The sequence below is a fragment of the Schistocerca serialis genome, chromosome 9, assembly GCF_023864345.2.
Source record: "Schistocerca serialis cubense isolate TAMUIC-IGC-003099 chromosome 9, iqSchSeri2.2, whole genome shotgun sequence".
NCBI lineage: Eukaryota > Metazoa > Arthropoda > Insecta > Orthoptera > Acrididae > Schistocerca > Schistocerca serialis.
The window spans coordinates 90553350-90576233 of NC_064646.1; the positions used below are offsets into that span (position 1 = coordinate 90553350).

At 42.0% G+C, this 22884-nt stretch overlaps 1 protein-coding gene across 1 annotated transcript in view; it reads right to left on the bottom strand.

Moving 5' to 3' along the window:
* The window catches only part of LOC126419389 (cytochrome P450 6k1-like), a 33011-nt gene extending 14089 nt beyond the window's left edge, over positions 1-18922 (bottom strand). Inside the window, exon 1 of the mRNA XM_050086576.1 lies at positions 18733-18922. Coding sequence (XP_049942533.1) covers positions 18733-18922 — 190 coding nt within the window. The remainder of the gene's footprint in view (positions 1-18732) is intronic.
* Positions 18923-22884: the final 3962 nt, after the last annotated feature.

Genomic DNA, 22884 nt, shown 5'->3' on the forward strand with positions numbered 1-22884 from the left:
ATCGGTAAAGAAATACTGTGGGGGTAAGAACCACGAGCCCCTATTTGTGTGAGATTAACAACGTGGCAGGAAAAAAGGGTATGAGGAGATAGCTAGGGGGACAACGATGTGGTGGGAGGAGGGCGGAGGAAGGGTACACACAGACGGGGAGGAAGCAGCAATGGACAGAGAGACCGAAGTGAAGCAGTTGGACAGAAAGGAAAGAGGAGGAGAAGGACAGATACCGGGGGAGGAAAAGATAGGCAGAGTGAGGGGGGAGAGGATGAAATTAACAGGAAAAGAGGAGGAGGAAATTGACGGATATAGCGGAAAAAAGATTGACTGAGAGAGGGGAGAGGAGATGATGGACAAAGAACGGAAAGACAAGGATATGAGCTGGTGAAGGGCGGAGGGGGAGATGGACAGAGAGAGTGGGAGGAGTAGATGGACAGAGTGAGGGAGAAGGATGGACTAATAGAAAATCCGAATAAAAACGTACCCGAGCAACGCAACGTGAAATCCATCTAGAAATACAATAGACTTACATACGATTTCTGGCTCAAACCATTTTTTTAACATTATTTGAGTGCATGTGGTGGAGCGGTTTTGGAGGGGGGGGGGGGGGGGGGGAGTGGTCGAGACGGCGCCGAGTTGGTGTAGGAATCACGAGTCACGATTCTCCTTATTTGGCCACGTCCTCCTGCATGGAAGTACAGAGACAGTCATCTGGAGAGTTTTCGAATCCAACGAGCACAGAACTAATTGTTAAGTCACAATATCGTGTAAAACACTCTTAGAAATTTGATGAAGGTAGTATGTTGGATTACGTGCCATGAAAAGCCGGTTTTCTTTATTTTTTCGTAAATTTTATGCACTATTTTGTAGCTGGCTATAGTCGGGTGCCACACCTGTGCCATCTATTAAACAAACAGCACCATTTATGCACAATACTTTCTACCGTCCCATTCGCTCTATATCTAAGACACATTCCGTAGTTAACGTGGTAATCTTTTTTATTGCAGCGGACAACCCTTCAACCAAAACAGATTTTTCATTTGGTGGCATTTTCAATTGCAACGCTCGTTTTGAATATCTGCTGTGGGTGAGCAAGAACCGATGTCTCTTTCCCTTTATCGCACGTCGAAGCAGCTCTTGCATAAGGAGTGTAGCGACTGCTTATTTCCCCAGCTATTTTGTGAACAACATGAAAACGGTGGCTACTCTGAACGTGGAGCTTGTATAAAGGGCAATAGGTAAGGTGGAAAGGCAAGCATCCTTTCAGTAGCGTAAGAGTTAGTGATAAATGGACTTAGGGAGGTTTATTGCCGTACCTTCTCGAAGGTTCAGATGTGAATGCTCAGGTAGTGAGGGTACGCCGCCGTCGTCGCAGCAGCAGTACTAGCTGTAGTAATGTTAGTGTATGTAGCAGTTTTATTTATCGATAGATTATTTTATAAGGACTCTTAAAAGTATTACAAAGACTGAACAAAACAAAATATGACTCATAGAAATTTACGTACAGATCCATCGTAGTTTGACGAGATATTACAGGTAGTCGATCGTGGCAGAACTGCTATATCTCTTACGGGGAGCTGCTTGATTCGAAATAAAAAGTCCAAGATAAACATGAACAAGAGTCTATTACGATAACAACACAGAGATTTAATAACAAAAGAAACTCTTCTCAATAAAAAGTAATACTACTTCTCAGAGACTGACAGGCATACACCTGAAACACACAGTGAATAAACGTAGTGGGCCGTGTCACTGATAATCTAAAACGACGGAGTTGGTTAGCGTTCGACGTAATCGGCCGACATTTACGACTCGGAATATCGCTGGAAAGTCGTAGGTCCCACTGCGGCGGCTTCCGACTGGGCTCTGGCTGAGCGCGTGAATCGGTCCTGAGCTCCGCTGGAACGAACTGAAGAGGTGTTGGCTGGCGCCACCCTCTACAGACGAAACGCGGAGAGATTCGTGTCGATCCAGTTCCGCACACGTGACACGGCGAAGGAAACAGGTCCCTGGCACGGAGGACCTCTGGTGGCGCATTCGGGAGGACGACGGTTCAATCCCGCTTCCGGCCATCCTGATTAAGGTTTTCCGTGATTTCCCTAAATCGCTCCGGGCAAATGCCGGGATGGTTCCTTTGAAAGGGCAAGGCCGACTTCCTTCCCCATTCTTCCCTAATCCGATGAGACCGATGACCTCGCTGTCTGGTCTCCTTCCCTAAACAGCCCAACCAAATCTCTGGTGGCGCTTTCCCTGTCGTCTGTCGTCCCTGTTGGGGTCGACGCAGTCTGGATAGGCAGCGCCTTGTGCATATGCAACCCGTCATGCTGTAGTGTCTGAGAGGTTGCAGACTTCTTGAGACGAACGGCAAGTATATGGCAGTTACCTTCCTACGATTTGCCAAACGTTATTTGGGGTAAAACACTGAATACATTTATCAGGATTGCCGGATGGTGAGTAGAAGCACCATCAGCTCAAATACAACGACAGTCTGTCTAATTCAGTGCTACCCTGTTCGGTTTGTCCCTACTGCACTATGCTCTTTTACACGGAAGTTACACTCCTGGAAATGGAAAAAAGAACACATTGACACCGGTGTGTCAGACCCACCATACTTGCTCCGGACACTGCGAGACGGCTGTACAAGCAATGATCACACGCACGCCACAGCGGACACACCAGGAACCGCGGTGTTGGCCGTCGAATGGCGCTAGCTGCGCAGCATTTGTGCACCGCCGCCGTCAGTGTCAGCCAGTTTGTCGTGGCATACGGAGCTCCATCGCAGTCTTTAACACTGGTAGCATGCCGTGACAGCGTGGACGTGAACCGTATGTGCAGTTGACGGACTTTGAGCGAGGGCGTATAGTGGGCATGCGGGAGGCCGGGTGGACGTACCGCCCAATTGCTCAACACGTGGGGCGTGAGGTCTCCACAGTACATCGATGTTGTCGCCAGTGGTCGGCGGAAGGTGCACGTGCCCTGCGACCTGGGACCGGACCGCAGCGACGCACGGATGCACGCCAAGACCGTAGGATCCTACGCAGTGCCGTAGGGGACCGCACCGCCACTTCCCAGCAAATTAGGGACACTGTTGCTCCTGGGGTATCGGCGAGGACCATTCGCAACCGTCTCCATGAAGCTGGGCTACGGTCCCGCACACCGTTAGGCCGTCTTCCGCTCACACCCCAACATCGTGCAGCCCGCCTCCAGTGGTGTCGCGACAGGCGTGAATGGAGGGACGAATGGAGACGTGTCGTCTTCAGCGATGAGAGTCGCTTCTGCCTTGGTGCCAATGATGGTCGTATGCGTGTTTGGCGCCGTGCAGGTGAGCGCCACAATCAGGACTGCATACGACCGAGGCACACGGGGCCAACACCCGGCATCGTGGTGTGGGGAGCGATCTCCTACACTGGCCGTACACCACTGGTGATCGTCGAGGGGACACTGAATAGTGCACGGTACATCCAAACCGTCATCGAACCCATCGTTCTACCATTCCTAGACCGGCAAGGGAACTTGCTGTTCCAACAGGACAATGCACGTCCGCGTGTATCACGTGCCACCCAACGTGCTCTAGAAGGTGTAAGTCAACTACCCTGGCCAGCAAGATCTCCGGATCTGTCCCCTATTGAGCATGTTTGGGACTGGATGAAGCGTCGTCTCACGCGGTCTGCACGTCCAGCACGAACGCTGGTCCAACTGAGGCGCCAGGTGGAAATGGCATGGCAAGCCGCTCCACAGGACTACATCCAGCATCTCTACGATCGTCTCCATGGGAGAATAGCAGCCTGCATTGCTGCGAAAGGTGGATATACACTGTACTAGTGCCGACATAGTGCATGCTCTGTTGCCTGTGTCTATGTGCCTGTGGTTCAGTCAGTGTGATCATGTGATGTATCTGACCCCAGGAATGTGTCAATAAAGTTTCCCCTTCCTGGGACAATGAATTCACGGTGTTCTTATTTCAATTTCCAGGATTGTATTTAATAATACTGTTAATTCAATTCCGCCAATCACTGCGCACACTATTCTCACAAACAGGGGCTACTTTAGAATATTTTTCTGGGGGTGTCAGAGAGGAGTCGAGGGAGGGGTGGGAGTGAGGGCGGGGGAGGGGAGGGCGGGGGGAGACGGCACAACGTCCGTCATAACGTCACGTCGAAAATTGCCCACGTCAGAGTGGAGCGCAATGTACCCGCCCGTGATACGGTACCCATATTTTAAGATCAAGGTGGTCTTCACAAAGATCAACTGAACTGTTTTAATCCAATTTTACTGTTTTACTGCCGATTTTAAGCAAGTGAAATAAACATTTTTATAGATGTATAACAATTTGCACTATCAAAAATACTACAAGTTAACTCTCCTCTTCAATTTTCTGCAGAAGACTTTTAGCACTTATTCTATTGTAAAATTGATGTTCCTCTTGATGTGCATCAAAGCTAAGTCATTCAGTCGGTTTTCGGTTGCGTTGCTGTGAAGACAGGTGTCTATGCATCGCAGCGCAGAAATGGATCTTCCTTCTGTCCTAGTAGTGATGGGTAGAATCGACAGGAGCTGAAGGAGAACTGCGATGTTGGGAAAACAAGATGAACTTTTATGAGTTTCTGCTGGACAGTTTTGACTCCGGTCTTGTTTTTTTTTTTTTTTTTTCCAACCGGATCCAGATCATCTGCTCCCCTTCCAAAGCTGCGAAACATGGCAAAACATTTTTGTATACTGCAGCTTTGTTTAACACTAGCGCAGTGGTCCCATCGGAAACGTACATTGGTATTAGATTCTTGTAATGACCAACGGCTTCGAGGTGTGCTCTGGGGTGTCTAAAAGCCAGTTCAATACATAGAAAATCTAGAAAACGAATTCCAGATTGCCATTCTAAAGTATTTATTATGTGACTCAGCTGGAGCATTGGTTCGATTCTTATGTAGGGCAGTTGTTCTAGGAAGTTTTATCTCAGTTCCAAATTTCTCCGACACTTCTTCTGATTTCCTTGTCTTGCAGTTCTCGAGAAAGGCATTGTTATCCCAAGCACTATGGCAAGTAAACGTAAACTTAAAATAAATTCTGATAACTCCACAGCAAGAAGTAAGTAAAATGCAGTCGCTGCAGTACTGCTTCCATTGCGAATGTTACTTAGTTCCTGTAGTGCAATAGTTAGGGGAGAAACGATGTCTTGAAAATGCAGGACAGCATCATGCTTCTCTAACCAACGTGTTTCACACAGTTTCTTTACTCTCACTGAGAAGATTCTCTGACGATGTCCGCTACTGAACCATTTCTACCCATAGCAATTCGTACACTGCTTAAAGGTATAGACTTTTCTTAGTGCAAGATTGAGCCTGTGACTAGCACAGTGGCTGCAAACTGCAAATGACTGTTCCTGGGATATAATTCCTTTAAATTAAACCACTCACATTCGTTCCTCCACTATAGGATTATATTTGGCCAGAAGCAACATCAATGCCATTTGCTTTGATCTTCTGCAGAATGGTGTTTGCTAAGTTTTCATCAGGCATGTCAGTAACAGTAAAGATTTTCAGAAATTCTTGTCTTACAACACTACTCTCAACACCAAAGACGCGTATGCATAGTGATGATTGTTCAGATATGCATATATCAGCTGTCTCATTTGCTATTAGGGCGAAAAATTACTTTACGGAATCAATCATATGTCCAGCAATAACGTCAGCACAGCAGTGTATTAAATCAGTCTGTGTTGACTTACTGGTGTAAATGGCATTTTTGAGACATACTGCATGTGTTGCATTAATATTTCATCGCCTGCGTCCATACAAGGTTTCAGTAAAGCACGGAAGTTTCCCTGTGACGTAAATTCCAATTATTCAAAGTCCATCTCCTGACTGCCTTCACCAAGCAATAATCCACCATATCTGTGCCCCATAAGTATATACAGGGAATATCATGGAATAGAAACACACAGCAACAGAACACTTTGTTACAGGAATTGTCAAAATGTCCTCCGTTAGCGAGGATACATGCATCCACCCTCCGTCGCATGGAATCCCTGATGCGCTGATGCAGCCCTGGAGAATGGCGTATTGTATCACAGCCGTCCACAATACGAGCACGAAGAGTCTCTACATTTGGTACCGGGGTTGCGTAGACAAGAGCTTTCAAATGCCCCCATAGATGAAAGAGGGTTGAGGTCAGGAGAGCGTGGAGGCCGTGGAATTGGTCCACCTCTACCAATCCATCGGTCACCGAATCTGTTGTTGAGAGGCTTCGACTGATATATGCAGAAGCTCCATCGTGCATGAACCACATGTTGTGTCGTACTTGTAAAGGCACATGTTATAGCAGCACAGATAGAATATCCCGTATAAAATCATGATAACGTGCTCAATTGAGCGTAGGTGGAAGAACATGGGGCCCAATCAAGACATCACCAACAATGCCTGCCCAAACGTTCACAAAAATCTGTGTTGATGACGTGATTGCACAATTGCGTGCGGATTCTCGTCAGCCCCCACATGTTGATTGTGCAAATTTACAATTTGATCACGTTGGAATGAAGCCTCATCCGTAAAGAGAACATTTGCACTGAAATGAGGATTGACACGTTGTTGGATGAACCATTCGCAGAAGTGTACCCGTGGAAGCCAATCAGCTGCTGATGGTGCCTGCACAGGCTGTACATGGTACGGAAACAACTGGTTCTCCCGTAGCACTCTCCATACAGTGACGTGGTCAAAGTTACCTTGTACAGCACCAACTTCTCTTACGCTGACATTAGGGTTATCGTCAACTGCACGAAGAATTGCCTCGTCCATTGCAGGTGTCCTCGTCGTTCTAGGTCTTCCGCAATAGCGAGTCATAGGCTGGAATGTTCCTTGCTCCCTAAGACGCCGATCAATTGCTTCGAACGTCTTCCTGTCGGGACAACTTCGTTCTGGAAATCTGTCTCGATACAAACGTACCGCGCCACGGCTATTGCCCCGTGCTAATCCATACATCAAATGGGCATCTGCCAACTCCGTATTTGTAAACATTTGCACTGACTGCAAAACCACCTTCGTGATGAACACTAACCTGTTGATGCTACGTACTGATATGCTTGATGCTAGTACTGTAGAGCAATGAGTCGCATGTCAACGCAAGCACCGTAGTCAACATTACCTTCCTTCAATTGGGCCAACTGGCGGTGAATCGAGGAAGTACGGTACATACTGACGAAACTAAAATGAGATCTAACATGGAAATTAAGCGTTTCCGGACACATGTCCACATAAAATCTTTTCTTTATTTGTGTGTGAGGAATGTTTCCTGAAAGTTTGGCCGTACCTTTTTGTAACACCCTGTATTCCGGACCCCACATAAAGTTATTGTCTTTATGATGGGGATTAGTTTTTTTCTGTTTTCGTCCACCCTTCTCTTCCTATCATCTATTGTTGTTAAAACATTTATTGACTTCAATCACATGGAGAAAGTTCTCTTGTGATACTTTTTATTTCGATGATTATGTATAGTTCCATTTGCTTTCCTACACATTTTCATTGGTGCATTCACTAATCTTTCAAATTTTATATAAGTGCTGCTTCTTTCAGCCCTACCGAAGAGAACGCAAGCTTTCCAAAATCTACTCCTTAATTTATTGCTGTACGCCAGTCAAATATTTTCTTCTTTCCGTTACCTCTAGAATCATTTCGTTTTATTACCTTCTGAAACTTGAGGAAAACAAACTTTGGTAGGAGGTACCCAGATGCACTTTAGCCATTGAAATATTTTCTTGTCCGTTAGATGTCGACTTCTGTTCATCAAATGACCGATATAATGTTCATATACAATGATCTCCTCATCATATAAATTACACACATTACTTACAGAGGAATTACTAATACAAGCTGAATCCACAATCGCTGGAAGTGATGCCCTCCCCCAACATTCATTTCACTTTCGCCTTTTAGGACTTTCCAAGTGTTTTGTCGTTTATACCCACTCATATCGTCTCCTGTTTGACGCAAAGTGGGAAGCAAACACAATAACGTATATTTACAGTTTTGAACGTGGCTGTTATTCAGCAACCGTATAAAAATTTCAACAGAGGATAAACAACCAACCTGCTGCACATAAACGGTAGGTATATGGGCCTAGTTGTCGACACTTACTAGGGATGTCTTTATCACAATAGATGTTGCTAACTCGTATAAAATAGTACATAGAAAATGAGGTATGACCAAAAGCACATTAACCAAAATGACAGTTTTCATGATGTGCGAAAGTTACATACGTAAAATTACGTTGTAAAAACTAAACCTTATATTTCCCTTTGGCAGTATCACAGCTGCTCCAAATTCTGACTATTGCTTTTTAACAACGTAATTTTACGTTAGTAACCTCTGCGCATCATGATAACTGTCATCTTGGTTAATGTGCTTTGGTCATACCTCATTTCCTGTGTATTATTTTATGAATTTAGCAACATTTATTCTGATGAAGACACCCCTTGTACGTGTCGAAGCCCAGTTCAGTGGACCTACCGTTTATGTGCAACTGGTTGGGAACTTAATCGTATGCTGAAAATAAAGTATGCTTGCAAACAATTGGGGAAGTGATCACCATCGTTTCGTTCAATCCACAAGTAACAGATTGCCAAACCTTCGTTGTTTAACTTATACCGAGTAGGAATACCAATGGCTCTAGTACAGCAATTTACCAGCCAAAGTTACAAATAGAAAACTGCGTGGGTCATGATTACCATTTTATAACAAGCAATGTTTGACGTTTATTATTATTCTTATTATCATTATTATTATTATTATTATTATCATTTGCTGTTATATTTTATACGAAAATCACTACTCTGTATTATCTAAATAACTCTTCACTTAACAGATTGTATTGTTTAATAAGTAGTTTTGAACTGCCTTTTCAGATAAGTGAAGTTGCCTTGGGCAATTTAGTGTACCATTTTATTCCTGGGAAGAAAGTACGATTTCGGGTTTTATGTTCATTCTTTTTTGAAAAATTTAAGTTCAGTCTAATTCAGCACGGACAGAGCCGTTTGTGCAGTAACTATCAACGTTATTTTAATGTGTATAAAATAACAATAAATAAACTTGACCTTGGAAAGACGAAACTTGGATTTTTACAGTAATATGGGAAGTTGAAGGTAGACTGGATAAAATACAGGGAGGGGAATTTATATAAACCTTGTACGATTACCAGACTTAAGGTACAACATTCGAAGGGCATTAAAGTGGTTGAGAAGACAATGAGATATGGTTGTAACCTTTCGCCAATGTTATTCAGTCTGCAGGCTGAAAATTGATAACCGTTTACAACGTGCCGCAGTGTTACAGCGTACCTCACGATAGTAGTTTCTTTAGAAATGGTACATAAATGAAAGATTCATACGAGATCCTTTCTGTTACACTGAAATTTCAGTTGCTCAGATTTGTTCAGAACACTGAGGATTTTAACTACACCAAGAGCGTAGCTTTACCGATCAGTTAACTTTACATGTATAGTTCTGTAGGAGCAAGCTGAGGAGCAAGTCTCCAAGGTCAAGGAATGATTCAGTACAGATAAGGTGGTAGTACATAAAATGAAATTTACACGGATCCGATTCAGACGACAAGCTACAGACTATGTACATATATAACACAGGAATTTGCTTAATTTTTTCCAGGATCTCCCCAGTAGATTAGAGGGAGTGGGTCATAAGCAAATTGCTCAGTCTGCACATGAAAGTGTGTAGGTTACGCCAAAGATTTTTTGATTCGTGTGGCAGCTCATTGAATATATATATATATATATATATATATATATATATATATATATATATATATATATATATATTCACACACTGCTCGAACTACCCACAGAGCCAACTATACCCTTCGTCACTGGGAAGAGTTACCCCAGAGTGTAACCCGTGTGTCACATGTGAATGAAAATAACCAAAGTAGATTAATTTTGTTAGATTATCACTTATTGCAGGTACTGTCCGAATGGTAAATATAGCAGCACTCAGTTTTTGAACAAGTTCTTGAACTTGGGCTTTCCATGAAATCTCACCATCTATCTGAACACCTACAAATTTTTGGCGTTGCAACCCCACAGACCATATAATTTGAGTTTTAGTTGAATTGTATGCTGATAACCGTAAAAACTGAGTCTTACTGTGACTTAGCACCAATTTATGTTTTACAAGCCATGAATTTGTGCCTTGAACTGCATTATATGATACATAAACTATACTGTGCTGATTATCCTTCAGAAGCAAACTAGTGTCGTGAGCAAACAGGAATATTTTAGAACAATCTGTCATATTAGAATGCCCATATGTATTCTGCACCGCACATTTTACGAAAATGGAAAATGCTGTTGAGGTGTGGTTTTCACGTAATGAAGTGGTAGGCAGGGGCTCGTAATTTTAGCCAGTCAAATACTTAGAGAGTGTATTTTTGTGCCAACTTACACTTTTATAAGGGGAACAATCCCTGCTGATATTAATAAAGTAAAAGTACGGTAAATTAGAATGTTGGTGGTGTTTATTGCCAGATCAGGGTATATACGTGGACAAGGAAAAAAAAGAATGTCGGTGGTGTTTATTGCCAGACCAGGGTGTATACGTGGACAAGGAAAAAAAATTCCCAGATTTTTCCCGGATTTCTCGGTTAAAAATACACTTTCTCCCTGGTGAAAAAAAAAACTTTTTCCGTGTTAAGTGACAGTATAGTCTTCCTCGGCACTGTACAATTTGTAAGTAGGCTGTTTAGGTTCTTATATTGGTAACGCCACCGCCACATAGCGCTCTGTATGAAAATCACTGGCTGTGTGCAGTCTGTGACTGGGTGGCATTGCTGGAAGTCGCTATTGTAGTGTTGGGCAGTTGGCTGTTAACAGCACATAGCGTTGCGCAGTTGGAGGTGAGCTGCCAGCAGTGGTGGATGTCGGGAGAGAGATGGCGCAGTTATGAGAGCGGATGATCTGGGCGTGTGTCCATCAGAGACAGTAAATTTGTAAGACTGGATGTCATGAACTGATATATATAATGACTTTTGAACACTATTAAGGTAAATACATTGTTTGTTCTCTATCAAAATCTTTCATTTGCTAACTAAGCCTATCAGTAGTTAGTGCCTTCAGTAGTTTCAATCTTTTATTTAGCTGGCAGTAGTGGCGCTCGCTGTATTGCAGTAGTTCGAGTAACGAATATTTTTATGAGGTAAGTGATTCATGAAAGGTATAGGTTATTGTTAGTCAGGGCCAGTCATTTGTAGGGATTTTTGAAAGTCAGATTGCGTTGCGCTAAAAATATTGTGTGTCAGTTTAGTGTTGATCAGAATAGGTAAAGAGCGAAATGTCTGAGTACGTTCAGTTCTGCTCAGCTGTTTGAAAATCAAGTAATGTAAGAGGTCTATCAGCACAGTATTTCATTAATTTTTCAAAGCGGAAGTTTCAGATTCATCAGTCCTTTGAATGTTTATGGTTTTATGAACTGACGTAGAATTTCCTGGCACTTAAGAAAACGAAACACAGGGGGAAAAACACGTTTTGAAAGACCTTTAATGTGCAGCAGCATGTACGCTGCATATTTTCGTATTACGAAAGTATAAATTTGAATTCCACCAAATACCGCATGTCACTTTCCGAAGCATTGAAATCGAGATTGCGATGCGCTTTTGTAAGCCAGTCATAGCTCATGTCACGTGATCCCGCCAGCTGATGGCAGTATAGGACACGTGATCTACTCAGCCAATAGCAAGATCACTCTTAAGTAGCGCGAACACACAGATAAGAAAAGTTAATGGTTTAAATTAACATACATAGCATTCACATATAATATTGGTCTCGAAGATTAATAAGCTGGAAGAGAAGCTAAGCTTCCACATATAATGTTGACCTTTTTTGAGCGAGTTACACTTTAAGATACATCACACAAATGTGCCAGTAAAATTTTTAATAACGAAGTAAATGTCTGATCTTCTGTCCTCGAAATTCTTCTAAATGGTCGTCCTCAAAGAGTTGATTTTTTAATGAGAGTCGAATACTTTGTGATTTAAGAAATTCATTGTACAGTCTCAGACATTGCTCTTCTTGCGTAAAAGGAAATTTGCTTTGAATGTAACGCTTTTCAGATCACCATACGCAACATTTTCCTGTGACCTGTTAGAAATAGATTCGTTTCAGCAGTTACAAGAGAGTGCCAGATAACAGGCGTCACGGCGCTTGCGCAGCTACGATGACGCAGGAACCCAATATGTTCGTATGTGTAAAACATTAGGAGATCTTACGTTAAGTCGTAAAAGAAACAAGAAATCAGAGGTTTCTTCAAGAGTGTCGGAATTTCGTGAACCATACTAAAATGCATAACTCGGCTTAAAATGCACATTTGTATGTAATTTTCTCTGGGAGTTCCAGTACTGTATTATCTCATCTTTGGCTCTTTATTATGGCATAATGCCATACGTGCACTTGAAATGCAGTGAACATTTGAAACTAGCCAACAGTGTGAAATTAAGGACTTCGTTTCAAATAAATTGACTGCCTCAGCAGAAAAGATGAATAAAAACCAAATCTCTTTAGCAAACTGGCAAAAATAACTTCTTTCTTCTGCAAGGCGATTAATGCTTGACTGTCAAGAAAGATGCTTTCCTAAATATGCGAACGTATTCAAATTCATTTGATAGCTCCAGGTACAAAAATCCGTTTTGTTATCTTTTATCAAGAGAGAAATAAATGAAGAAAATGGTTCAAATGGCTCTAAGCACTATGGAACTTAACATCTGAGGTCATCAGTCCCCTAGACTTAGAACTACTTAAAACTAACTAACCTAAGGACATAGCACACATCCATGCCCGAGGCAGGATTCGAACCTGCGACCGTAGCAGCAGAGCGGTTCCGGACTGAATTGCCTAGAACAGCTCGGCCACAGCGGCCGGCAATAAACGAAGAGGAAACAACAAAATCACTCAACGTAAACACAGGTCACGTGGAGACGACCCACCTCCCCACCACAACTCAGACTGCTCTGTGCATCAGCCCCAGATTTACTACATTTCAGAACCGGGGCAATATTAAGTAGTGGCACGCAGCCACACTTCTATAACCAGAAGCGGGAGAAGGTACTACTCACACGCGACTCAACTGCGCATGCGCAAGGGTCCGCCCGCAACTGCTCAAACGAATCTAATTTAAACAGTTGTCACGTCACGCTCATCGGACGCAATTTGTTGTTATGAAGCATTGCATAGTCTTCCTAAAGCCTTTGACACACTTTGCTGTTGGCAGACGCTTGTATGAGCACCGTTTTGTTGTTGTACACGGCGCATTTTCTTTGCAACTTAAGTTCTATTTTGTTTTTTTTTCTCTCGTTCATGTTTCGTTGCAGCAGTATTATTCTGCAGTAGCGGGATACAGTAATATCCTTTGTCAGAGTATTGGTTCTTTCCAGTCAAAATCACAAAAATTTAACTGAAAACTGAAACAATGAAAAATTCCCGGAATTAAACAAGTCCCGGGTTTTTCCCGGTTTTCTACCGGATTAAAAAATTCCCGGGTTTTTCCCGGATCTCCTGGTTGTCCCCGATCGTATACACCCTGGAGACGCTTACGAGATATCATATTTTGAAAAGTTTCCACACCAACACTTGTTTATGCCATTCAACCTGTGTAGTTGCTAGGTACGATGTCTCGTTTGATTAAACTGTGCTTGTGTGCTCCTTTAGTGCACTGCGACTTGCTAATTAGTTAGTGCGCGACAGTCCTAGTAGTAGCTGAAGTGTAGAGGATGGGATTTACCAAAACAGAATAAGCCGACACGCTCAGGGTGTACGGAGCGTGTAGGAAGAATGCAGTTCGTTCTTGTACAGTGTATGTGGTATGAAATCCCAGTAGATGTCAATCATCCCGGAATTTATTTAGCAACCCCTACAGCCAGTTACGTGGAAGTGCGTAACACGCAGACAACATAACAGAAGGAAACAAGTAATGACAGAAGAGGCGGAAATTAATGTTCTTGCTGTTGTTGCAGTAGGTCTGCACGTGAGCTCCGGCGGAGTAGCTCGAGGAAGTGGCGTGAGTCAGCCAAGAGTTCTATGCATTCTCCAGTGCCATAGATTCTATCCATAGCACATCTCTCTTCATCAGGAGCTGCATGGAAATGATTACCAGATTCGTGTTAACTTACTGGATACCCCAGATGTATCAACTACCATGATAAGTGATGGAGTCTCATTTACCAATCATGGCAAGGTAAACCGCCGAGACATGCACTATTTTTCTGTTGACAGTTCCCGTTGGTTTCTTCATGTGGAACGTCACCGTCCATGAGTGTAAATGCGTGGTGTAGGATAGTGAACTATTAGCTCATTGGCCAGTTTTAAACAGACATAACACTGAATGCGCACAAGAATCGCAGTTTTCTGAAAGACCACCTTCCACAGATGTTAGAAATCGGTACTCTACAGAGTAGGAGGAACCTGTGGTACCAACATCATGACTGTCCGGCCCATTGTGCATGTACAGCATGTTTTCACGAATTGTTTCCAAATCGTTGGATTGGATACAAAGGACCTGTACCCTGGCCGGCTCGTTCATCGGATTTGACGTCTATAGACTTATTGCTGTAGGGAAAGTTGAAATATACCGTCTACAAGGACACACCAGATGCACTCGACGGTACGCATCGTCGTATTACTGCAGCCTGCTAGGCCATCTCCGCTGAAATGCTTGCACGCCTGCAGCAGTCGTTCCATACCAGAGAGGAAGCATGTATTGCCGCTGCCGGCAGTCATTTTGAACACAACCTCTGATGGTCAGTTGTCTCGTTACTGGCCAGCATCCACACAACTAGTGTATAAACTTGTTCTTTAGTGTGTGCCACAACAGATGTCGTACAAGTGTCGGTGTGGGAACTTTTCAAAACACGATATCTCGTAAACGACTCACTGTAGAATCCTACAACAAACACCACTGGCATTCTAAGCCAACCTACTATAACTCTGTTAATATCAATATGCATTGTTCCATTTGTAAAGGTGTATGTTTGAACAAAACATAGACTTTCTAAGTATTATCACATTGTGTTTATTGGCAGACAGTACAAGTCATTGACTACGAATCTATTCTGTGAAAACCACACATCAATAGCACTTTCCATTTCCGCAGTACCACTCACTCTACCGTGCCTCCATCAGGATACACCCAACAGCCGTTCTCATTACTGCAGTAGATGACCTTTTTTCTGTCTGTTACTGAAGTATGAGACAAACTAATTGTGAGCTGCAGCTCTTGTTACATAATGGTGCAACTCCTGCAGTAATATTTTGTGATCACCAGAGACAAACGCCTTAGTTGAAGTAGAGCTGTAACGTTCGCAGATTTTTCTAAACCTTCTAATGCCTCACAAACAGAAGAGGATACATCATTATCTGTTGAGAAATCTCTTATAAATCGGAACTGAATGTTTGACAGCAAGTTATGTGTAGTGAAATGATCACTTACCCTTACGTATAAACCCTTCAAATAACTCTTACAAACACTGATGGCATCAAAATAAGTCTAAAATTACAGTATTACATAAAATTATATCATCATGACAACTTTTGCAATAATTGTTATACCACTGTGTACTTCAGTCGTTCAGGTAACTGATCATTCTCAAAAGAAAAACTACACATGTGGCTAACTGCTGTACTAACATATGCGGCACAGTATTTTAGTATTCTGCTATATATAATCCACCGTATCCACGGCAGTCCTGACAGGTCTTCGTCTTCAGTTATTTAATTATCGTCTCAGTTGATTTTTAAACAAATAGTAACAGGAACCAAAGGTGACTAATTGTAGCTCTTACAGTAACACATAAGTCAGTTAATGAGTTAGTTATACATTCCCTAGGTCATATGATCGATTGTTTCATCGAAATGATGTGTAATGAGTCAGTTTACAGGATACATATACATAACTGGTGTTAACAGTAACGAAGACATTACTATTTTTACTTCTGCTCGTGCAGCCACCCTTAACTGTTCTTTTTTTTATTATTAACCACACTCATGCTCATAAATTAAGGATAATTGCAGAATGTGGTGCCACATAACGTGGCACTACACAAAACTGGCGCTAATAGCATAGGCACATAGGAAACACACACGACACAGATCTGTAAGTCCACGGTATTGGTGATAAGTTGAGAAACCCGTCCCGAAACACATGTGCTACAAAACGCAACTGTTTCCTTTATATGTACCCAGTCATCAATATGGGATATAATCATGATGCACACATACACAGGTCGCACAATGTGTGGCATACTCTGGATCAGGTGGTCAAGCAGCTGCTGGGGTATACACTCTCATTTTTGCTCCAGTGCCTGTTGGAGCTCCTGAAGTGGCCTATGGGTTTGAAGACGTGCAGCGATACGTCGACCGAGAGCATCCCATACGTGCTCGATGAGGTTTAGGTCTGGAGAACAGGCAGGCCACACCATTCGCCTGATATCCTCTGTTTCAAGGTACTGCTCCACGATGGTAGCTCGGTGGGGCCGTGCATTATCATCCATCAGGAGGAAGGTGGGACCCACTGCACCCCTGAAAAGGCGGACATACTGGTGCAAAATGACGTCCCAACAGACCTAACCTCTGACAGTTCCCCTGTCAAAGACATGCAGGGGTGTACGTGCACCAATCATAATCCCACCACACATCATCAAACCACGACCTCCATACAGGTCCCTTTCAAGGACATTAAGCGGTTGGTATCTAATTCCTGGTTCACGCCAGATGAAAACCTGGCGAGAATCACTCTTGAGACTATACCTGGACTCGGTCATGAACATAACCTGGGACCACTGTTCCAATGACCATGTACTGTGTTCTTGACACCAGGCTTTACGGGCTCTTCTGTGACCAGGGGTCAGTAGAATGCACCTTGCAGGTCTCCAGGTGAATATACCATGTCTGTTCAGTCGTCCGTAGACTGTGTGTCAGGAGACAACTGTTCCAGTGGCTGCGGTGAGGTCCTGAGCAAGGCTACCTGCAGTACGCCGTGGCCGTCTGCGGGCACTGATGGTGAGATATCGGTCTCCTTGTGGTGTTGTACACTGTGGATGTCCCGTACTGTAGCGCCTGGACACGTTTCCTGTCAGTTGGAATCATTGCCATAATCTTGAGATCACACTTTGTGGCACACGGAGGGCCCGTGCTACAACCTGCAGTATTTGACCAGCCTCCAGTCGCCCTAGTATTCTACCCCTCATAACGTCATCAATATGCGTTCTTTGAGTCATTTTCTACACACAGTCACCATTAGCATGTCTGGAAACGTATGCACACTTACTCGCTGCACCGTACTCTGACATGCATCAACACAGCTCTGCATATGTCGACTGCTGCCAGCGTCACTGTGCGACTACCGCAGGTCAAATGTACCACATGGTCATACCCCGAGGTAATATAGTCCGCAAACCGCCCACCAGAGCGTTTTTTCACTATGTATTAGCATCCCTATGTATCAGCATTCACTATGTATCAGAATCATACTTAATTTATGAGCGTAAGTGTTGCTTCCAGCTTTATTCATCATTGGAATAGGAATTGTCCAGGAAAAATTATTTAAATTAGATTTAAAACTTGCTTCACTACCTGTTAGACATTTTATGTTATTGGGGAAATAACCAAAATTTTCTTTGCTGCGTATTGAACTCATCTCTGAGCCACTTACAGCTTTAACAATGGACAATAATGGTCATTTTTCCTTCTAGTTTTGCAGAAATGTACATTGCAATTCTTCTTAACATTGTCATGGATGATTAATGACGAATTTCATTAGCGAATATATGTATCCTGTGGGCACAGTTAAACTTCTTAGCTCCTTGAAGAGATACTAACATAACGTGTGTGGTTGAACGCTACGTAATATTCTTACTGCTCACTTTTGTGCAATAAATACTGTCTGTGTAAGTGATGAGTTACCCCAGAAAATTATTCCGTACAGCATTACTGAGTGGAAAAAATGTCAGAATTTTGATAAATTTGTTTCCAATATTAAGAACTGTAGGAAGAGAAATAGTAGCTGAACTTAATTATTTGTGAAGCTGAGTAGTATGAATGTTTTAGTACAAGTTTTCATCACTAAGTGCATTCGAAAATATGTAGCATTCTAACCCTACTCCTGCTCGTGTGCTACATCAATTGCTGGTATGAATATTTGTTCTACAGAATTGAATGTTGTGGTTTCTTTCCTTAATTTAGGAAGAGTTTATTTTCAGAGAACCAGTTAATAATTCTTAGGAAAATATAATTTACATATTCATCTGTGGGTTTCTATCTAATGGAATCTGTTGTAACACTAGTATCATCTGCTAAATTAACAATTTTGCGTGCTGAATGTTAAGTGGAAGGTCAGTCACGTGCATAAGGAATGGGAGTGGACCCAAACTTGAACCCTGTGGTACCCAGTTTGTGACTTTTCTTTTTCCCCATACACTATAATGTTCTATCTTCCCGACGAAGCCTGCATTATTCAGCACAATCTATTGCATTCTGTTTGTCCAGTATGATTCAGACCAGGTGCTCATGAAGCCATCAATTGCATAAAACGTGGAGGTTTTCTAAGAGAGTATCACGATATACGCAGTCCGCCACCTCAGAAAATCACAAAAAATTCCAACTGGCGACATCTTATCATTTCAGTATTGTACTATTCTACTCTGTTATACAAGACAAAGTAAATTGCCTGGCTGTGTTCGCATAGCGGAGTTTGCGACTCACCGTTGATGACGTTGGTGAGGTCCCTCATGTCGCTGAGCGCCTCATACGTGACGCGCCCGCCGTGCCTGCCCAGCACCGCCCTCAGGCGCTGCCGCACCTGCTGCTGCAGTTCGCAGTCGCGCGCCAGCTCGAACACGGAGAACGCCAGCGCGGAGGCGGACGTGTCGAAGCCGGCTCGCAGGAACGACATCAGCTACCCCGCGATGCTCTCGTTCGTCATCTCTGCGGAAAATAGTGCACACACTTCTGCGAGAACCCCAAAAATACAAACTCGATATCACGGTTAGATGAAGATCAGTTTGGCTCTAGCAAAGATAAAGGCACCAGAGAAGTAATTCTGACGTCACCGTTGATAATGAAAGCAAGACTGAAGATAAATCAAGAAATATTCATGCAAGTCTTCGGTCTGGAAGAAGCGTTCGACGACGCAAAAGGGGATGCAACATGTTTGGAATCTCGAGGAAAACAGGGGTAAACTATGAGGAAGCTCAGGTAATATACAATATGTACAAATTAGATTAGATTACCAGAATGAGATTTTCACTCTGCAGCGGAGTGTGCGCTGATATGAAACTTCCTGGCAGATTAAAACTGTGTGCCCGACCGAGACTCGAACTCGGGACCTTTGCCAGGAAGTTTCTTAGATTAGATTACATTAGATTAGCACTTGTTCCATAGATCATGAATACGACACTTCGTAATGATGTCGAACGTGTCAGGTCAATAAAAGGTGTCTATACAAGATATTACATTACACAAAATATTACATGACACTCAATTTCTTTTTGGTGGGGGTTGGGGAAATTACCCCCTTATTATATCCAAAAATTCATCCAATGAGTAGAAGGAGTTGCCATTAAGATACTCTTTTAATTTCCTTTTAAATGCTATATGGCTATCTGTCAGACTTTTGATGCTATTGGGTAAGTGACCAAACACTTTCGTGGCAGCATAATTTACCTCCTTCTGTGCCAAGGATTTATCCTTGAGTAGTGAAGATCATCCTTTCTCCTAGTGTTGTAGCCATGTACACTGCTATTACTTTTGAATTCGTTCGGATTGTTAATAACAAATTTCATAATTGAATATATATATGGTGAGGCTGCAGTGAAGATCTCTAGCTCTTTAAATAAGTGTCTGCAGGATGATCTTGGAGGAGCTCCAGCAATTATTCTGATTACACGCTTTTGTGCAATGAACACTCTTTTACTCAATGATGAGTTACCTCAGAATATGATGCCATAGGAAAGCAGAGAAGGAAAATAGGCATGGTAAGCTAACTGACTAAGATGTATATCGCCAAAATTTGCAATAACCCTAATAGCATAAGTAGCTGAAGTGAAACGTTTCAGCAGATGCTCAGTGTGTTTTTCCTGTTCAACCCCTCATCAATGTATACACAAAAACCAAAAGCAACGATAAAAGTGGAATGTCCAGAACTAAGTGCTTGAATTAAAAAGAGTGTAAGACGGGGATGTATCCTTTCGCTCCAAATGTTAAATCTGTACCTCGAAGAAGAAATAACAGAAATAAAAGAAATATTCAAAAGTCCATGAAACTCCATGGTGAAAGGAGATCCACGATAAAATTCGCTGAAGACATTGCTACCCTCGATGGAACTGGAATTGCAGGATCTGTGGAACGGAATGAGTGCTGATATGGATCGAGAGTAAATCTAAGAAAGACGAAAGTTACGAGGAGTAGCAGAAATGAGAACAGCGAGAAATTTGTCATAATTAATGATCACAAAGTAGATAAAGTTTAGGAATTTTATTACCTAAGTAGCAAAATAACCCATCAATGACGGAAAAAAGGGATCATCAAGAGCAAGTTAGTACTCCTAAAAAGTACATCCCAGAAAAAAATAAGTCTACCAGTATATAATACGGGTCATAATTTGAGGAAGAAATTCCTGAGTATGTCCTTTTAGAGCACAGTTCTGAATGGCAGTGGAACGTGGACAGTAGGAAAAGAAGAGAATTGACGCATTCGAGATGTGATGCTACAGAAAAATGTTGCAAATTAGGCGGACTTATTACGTAAGGAATGCGGAGGTTCTCTGGAGAATTGGCAAGGAATGGAATATGTGGGAAACACTGACAAGAAGGAGGTACAGGATGGTAGGACATTTGTGAAGATGTTAAGGACTAACTTCTATGGTGCTAGTGGGAGCTGTAGTGGGTCAGAACTGTAGAGGGAAACACTGGATTACAACCAACAAATAACTGAGGACGTAAGTTGTAAGTGCTACTCTGACATGAGGAGATTGGCACAGGAGAGGAAATCGTCGTGAGCAGTATCAAGCCAGTAGGAAGACTGAGGAGTAAAAAATTAAAAAAAAGCTGTTAATTTAGGATTTCCATCATGGAATCTTAATAATAAGACAACAAGTTGCGTTAACCAGTTTGATGTAGAAAACAGACAAATTTTCCAAATTCAGTTCTTTTTATTTAACGGAATACCGGTTTCGTGTATCAGAACCAATTCGCAATTCATCCAAACAGCAAATATTGTTTATTCGGTGATGGCACGCATATAGTGTTAAGACGTCTACCTAAAGAGACTTCTAGACAGTAATTATGTGTCTAAATGCTCGCTGCTGAGCATTCAACATTTCAGTATTAAGTGGTGAGCTACCGAAAAAGTTTATGCGATAAGATACTAAAGTTGGGGATAAGAAACGAAAACTTATAGATTGGCCAACGACTTGTAACAGTAGCTGTATAGAATAAACTTTATCATGTAAAGAGGTTATAAGACGAGCATCAGCAGTTATAAAACAAGGATATTAGAATGTAGTGGAATTAAATCAGATGTTGCTGAAGGGCTACGATGGGAAATGAGACAGTGAAAGTATTAGACAGGTTTTGCTATTTGAGCAGTAAAATAACTGATGTTGGAAGAACTAGAGAGGATACGAAATACAAACAGTCAATAGCAGGAATAGCAGTTTGGAAAAGAGAAGTGTGTTAACATCGCATACAAAGTAATGTGTGACAAAGTCTTGTATGAAATTTTTTTACATGATTTTCTGTTGAATTCAGCTGACATTTTCTTTATTTGCACAATCTCACAATTTCGGCCTTTGTCAGTTTTCAAGTATCTAAAACGGAAGCAATATACGTTGTAGGCATTGGTATCACCAATCAATTAAAGATGACAACAGCTCATGTGTGAAGATCTACTAGGAGGTTTATAACTTAATTTATAGAGGATGCGTTAATGGTATATTATGCCATATATGTATCTTCTTCTTTGACTGCATGTAGTTGTCACCAAATAAATTTAAAGTCGTTTTTCGTAATCTTAGAGCTCTTATGTATGAGGTCGATGTTTATAATGTAAATACAATAGTAAGATTGTGATTATTTTGCATAAATTTGTTAATTAAGCACTATAGGTCTTTGCTCTTACATATATTTAATTTTCTTTCATAAGGATATGACTGCATGCAATTTCCAGAAAGGAAGTTGCAAATATGTATTCCGTTATCATGGAAACACATCACTTTCGATTAACTGTTGCGAAGATCTTTTAAGCAAAAGTCAATCACAGTGCTGTCATAAAATTCTTTCATGACTTGATTTATGGTTGCCTGATATTTCGCATGACAGTTATATTTATTAATGAGTATAGCAATAACTTGGCGTTCTATGATCCTACAACGCTTCTTCGTATAACTGGTGAAAATCTGTCAATGACTTTTCCATTTCACAGGTCCTTTTGTCTATTTACAACTCTGTCGGAGTGGTCTTTTAGGTGGATGCAAACAATTTTTTCCACTACATCCATGACTTTACCTTTCTGTAACTTAAGTAATATTTGTAGTATTTTATTAATATTAGGTTTTTCTTGTTGGTATCTTAAGTATGCAGCAAAGGTTGCCGTTGGTTGTCATGTGTTCTTTAAATCGTATGCTAACATTGTGTCATGTTTCTCCAATTTAAAGTTTTGTGCGTTCTTCATAATTAATTTTCTATGTTTCTGACTGCGGAAAACACTCTGTTTACTGGGTTTCTGTCTCATCTGTTGTAAATTGTTACTATTTCTATAGGTAGTTTTCAATTTTGTCCGGAGTGTATCCTTGTGCGGAAGTGAAACGTGGACGTCAAACTTTTCAGACTAAATTAGAAGAAGATTTTGAAATTTGGT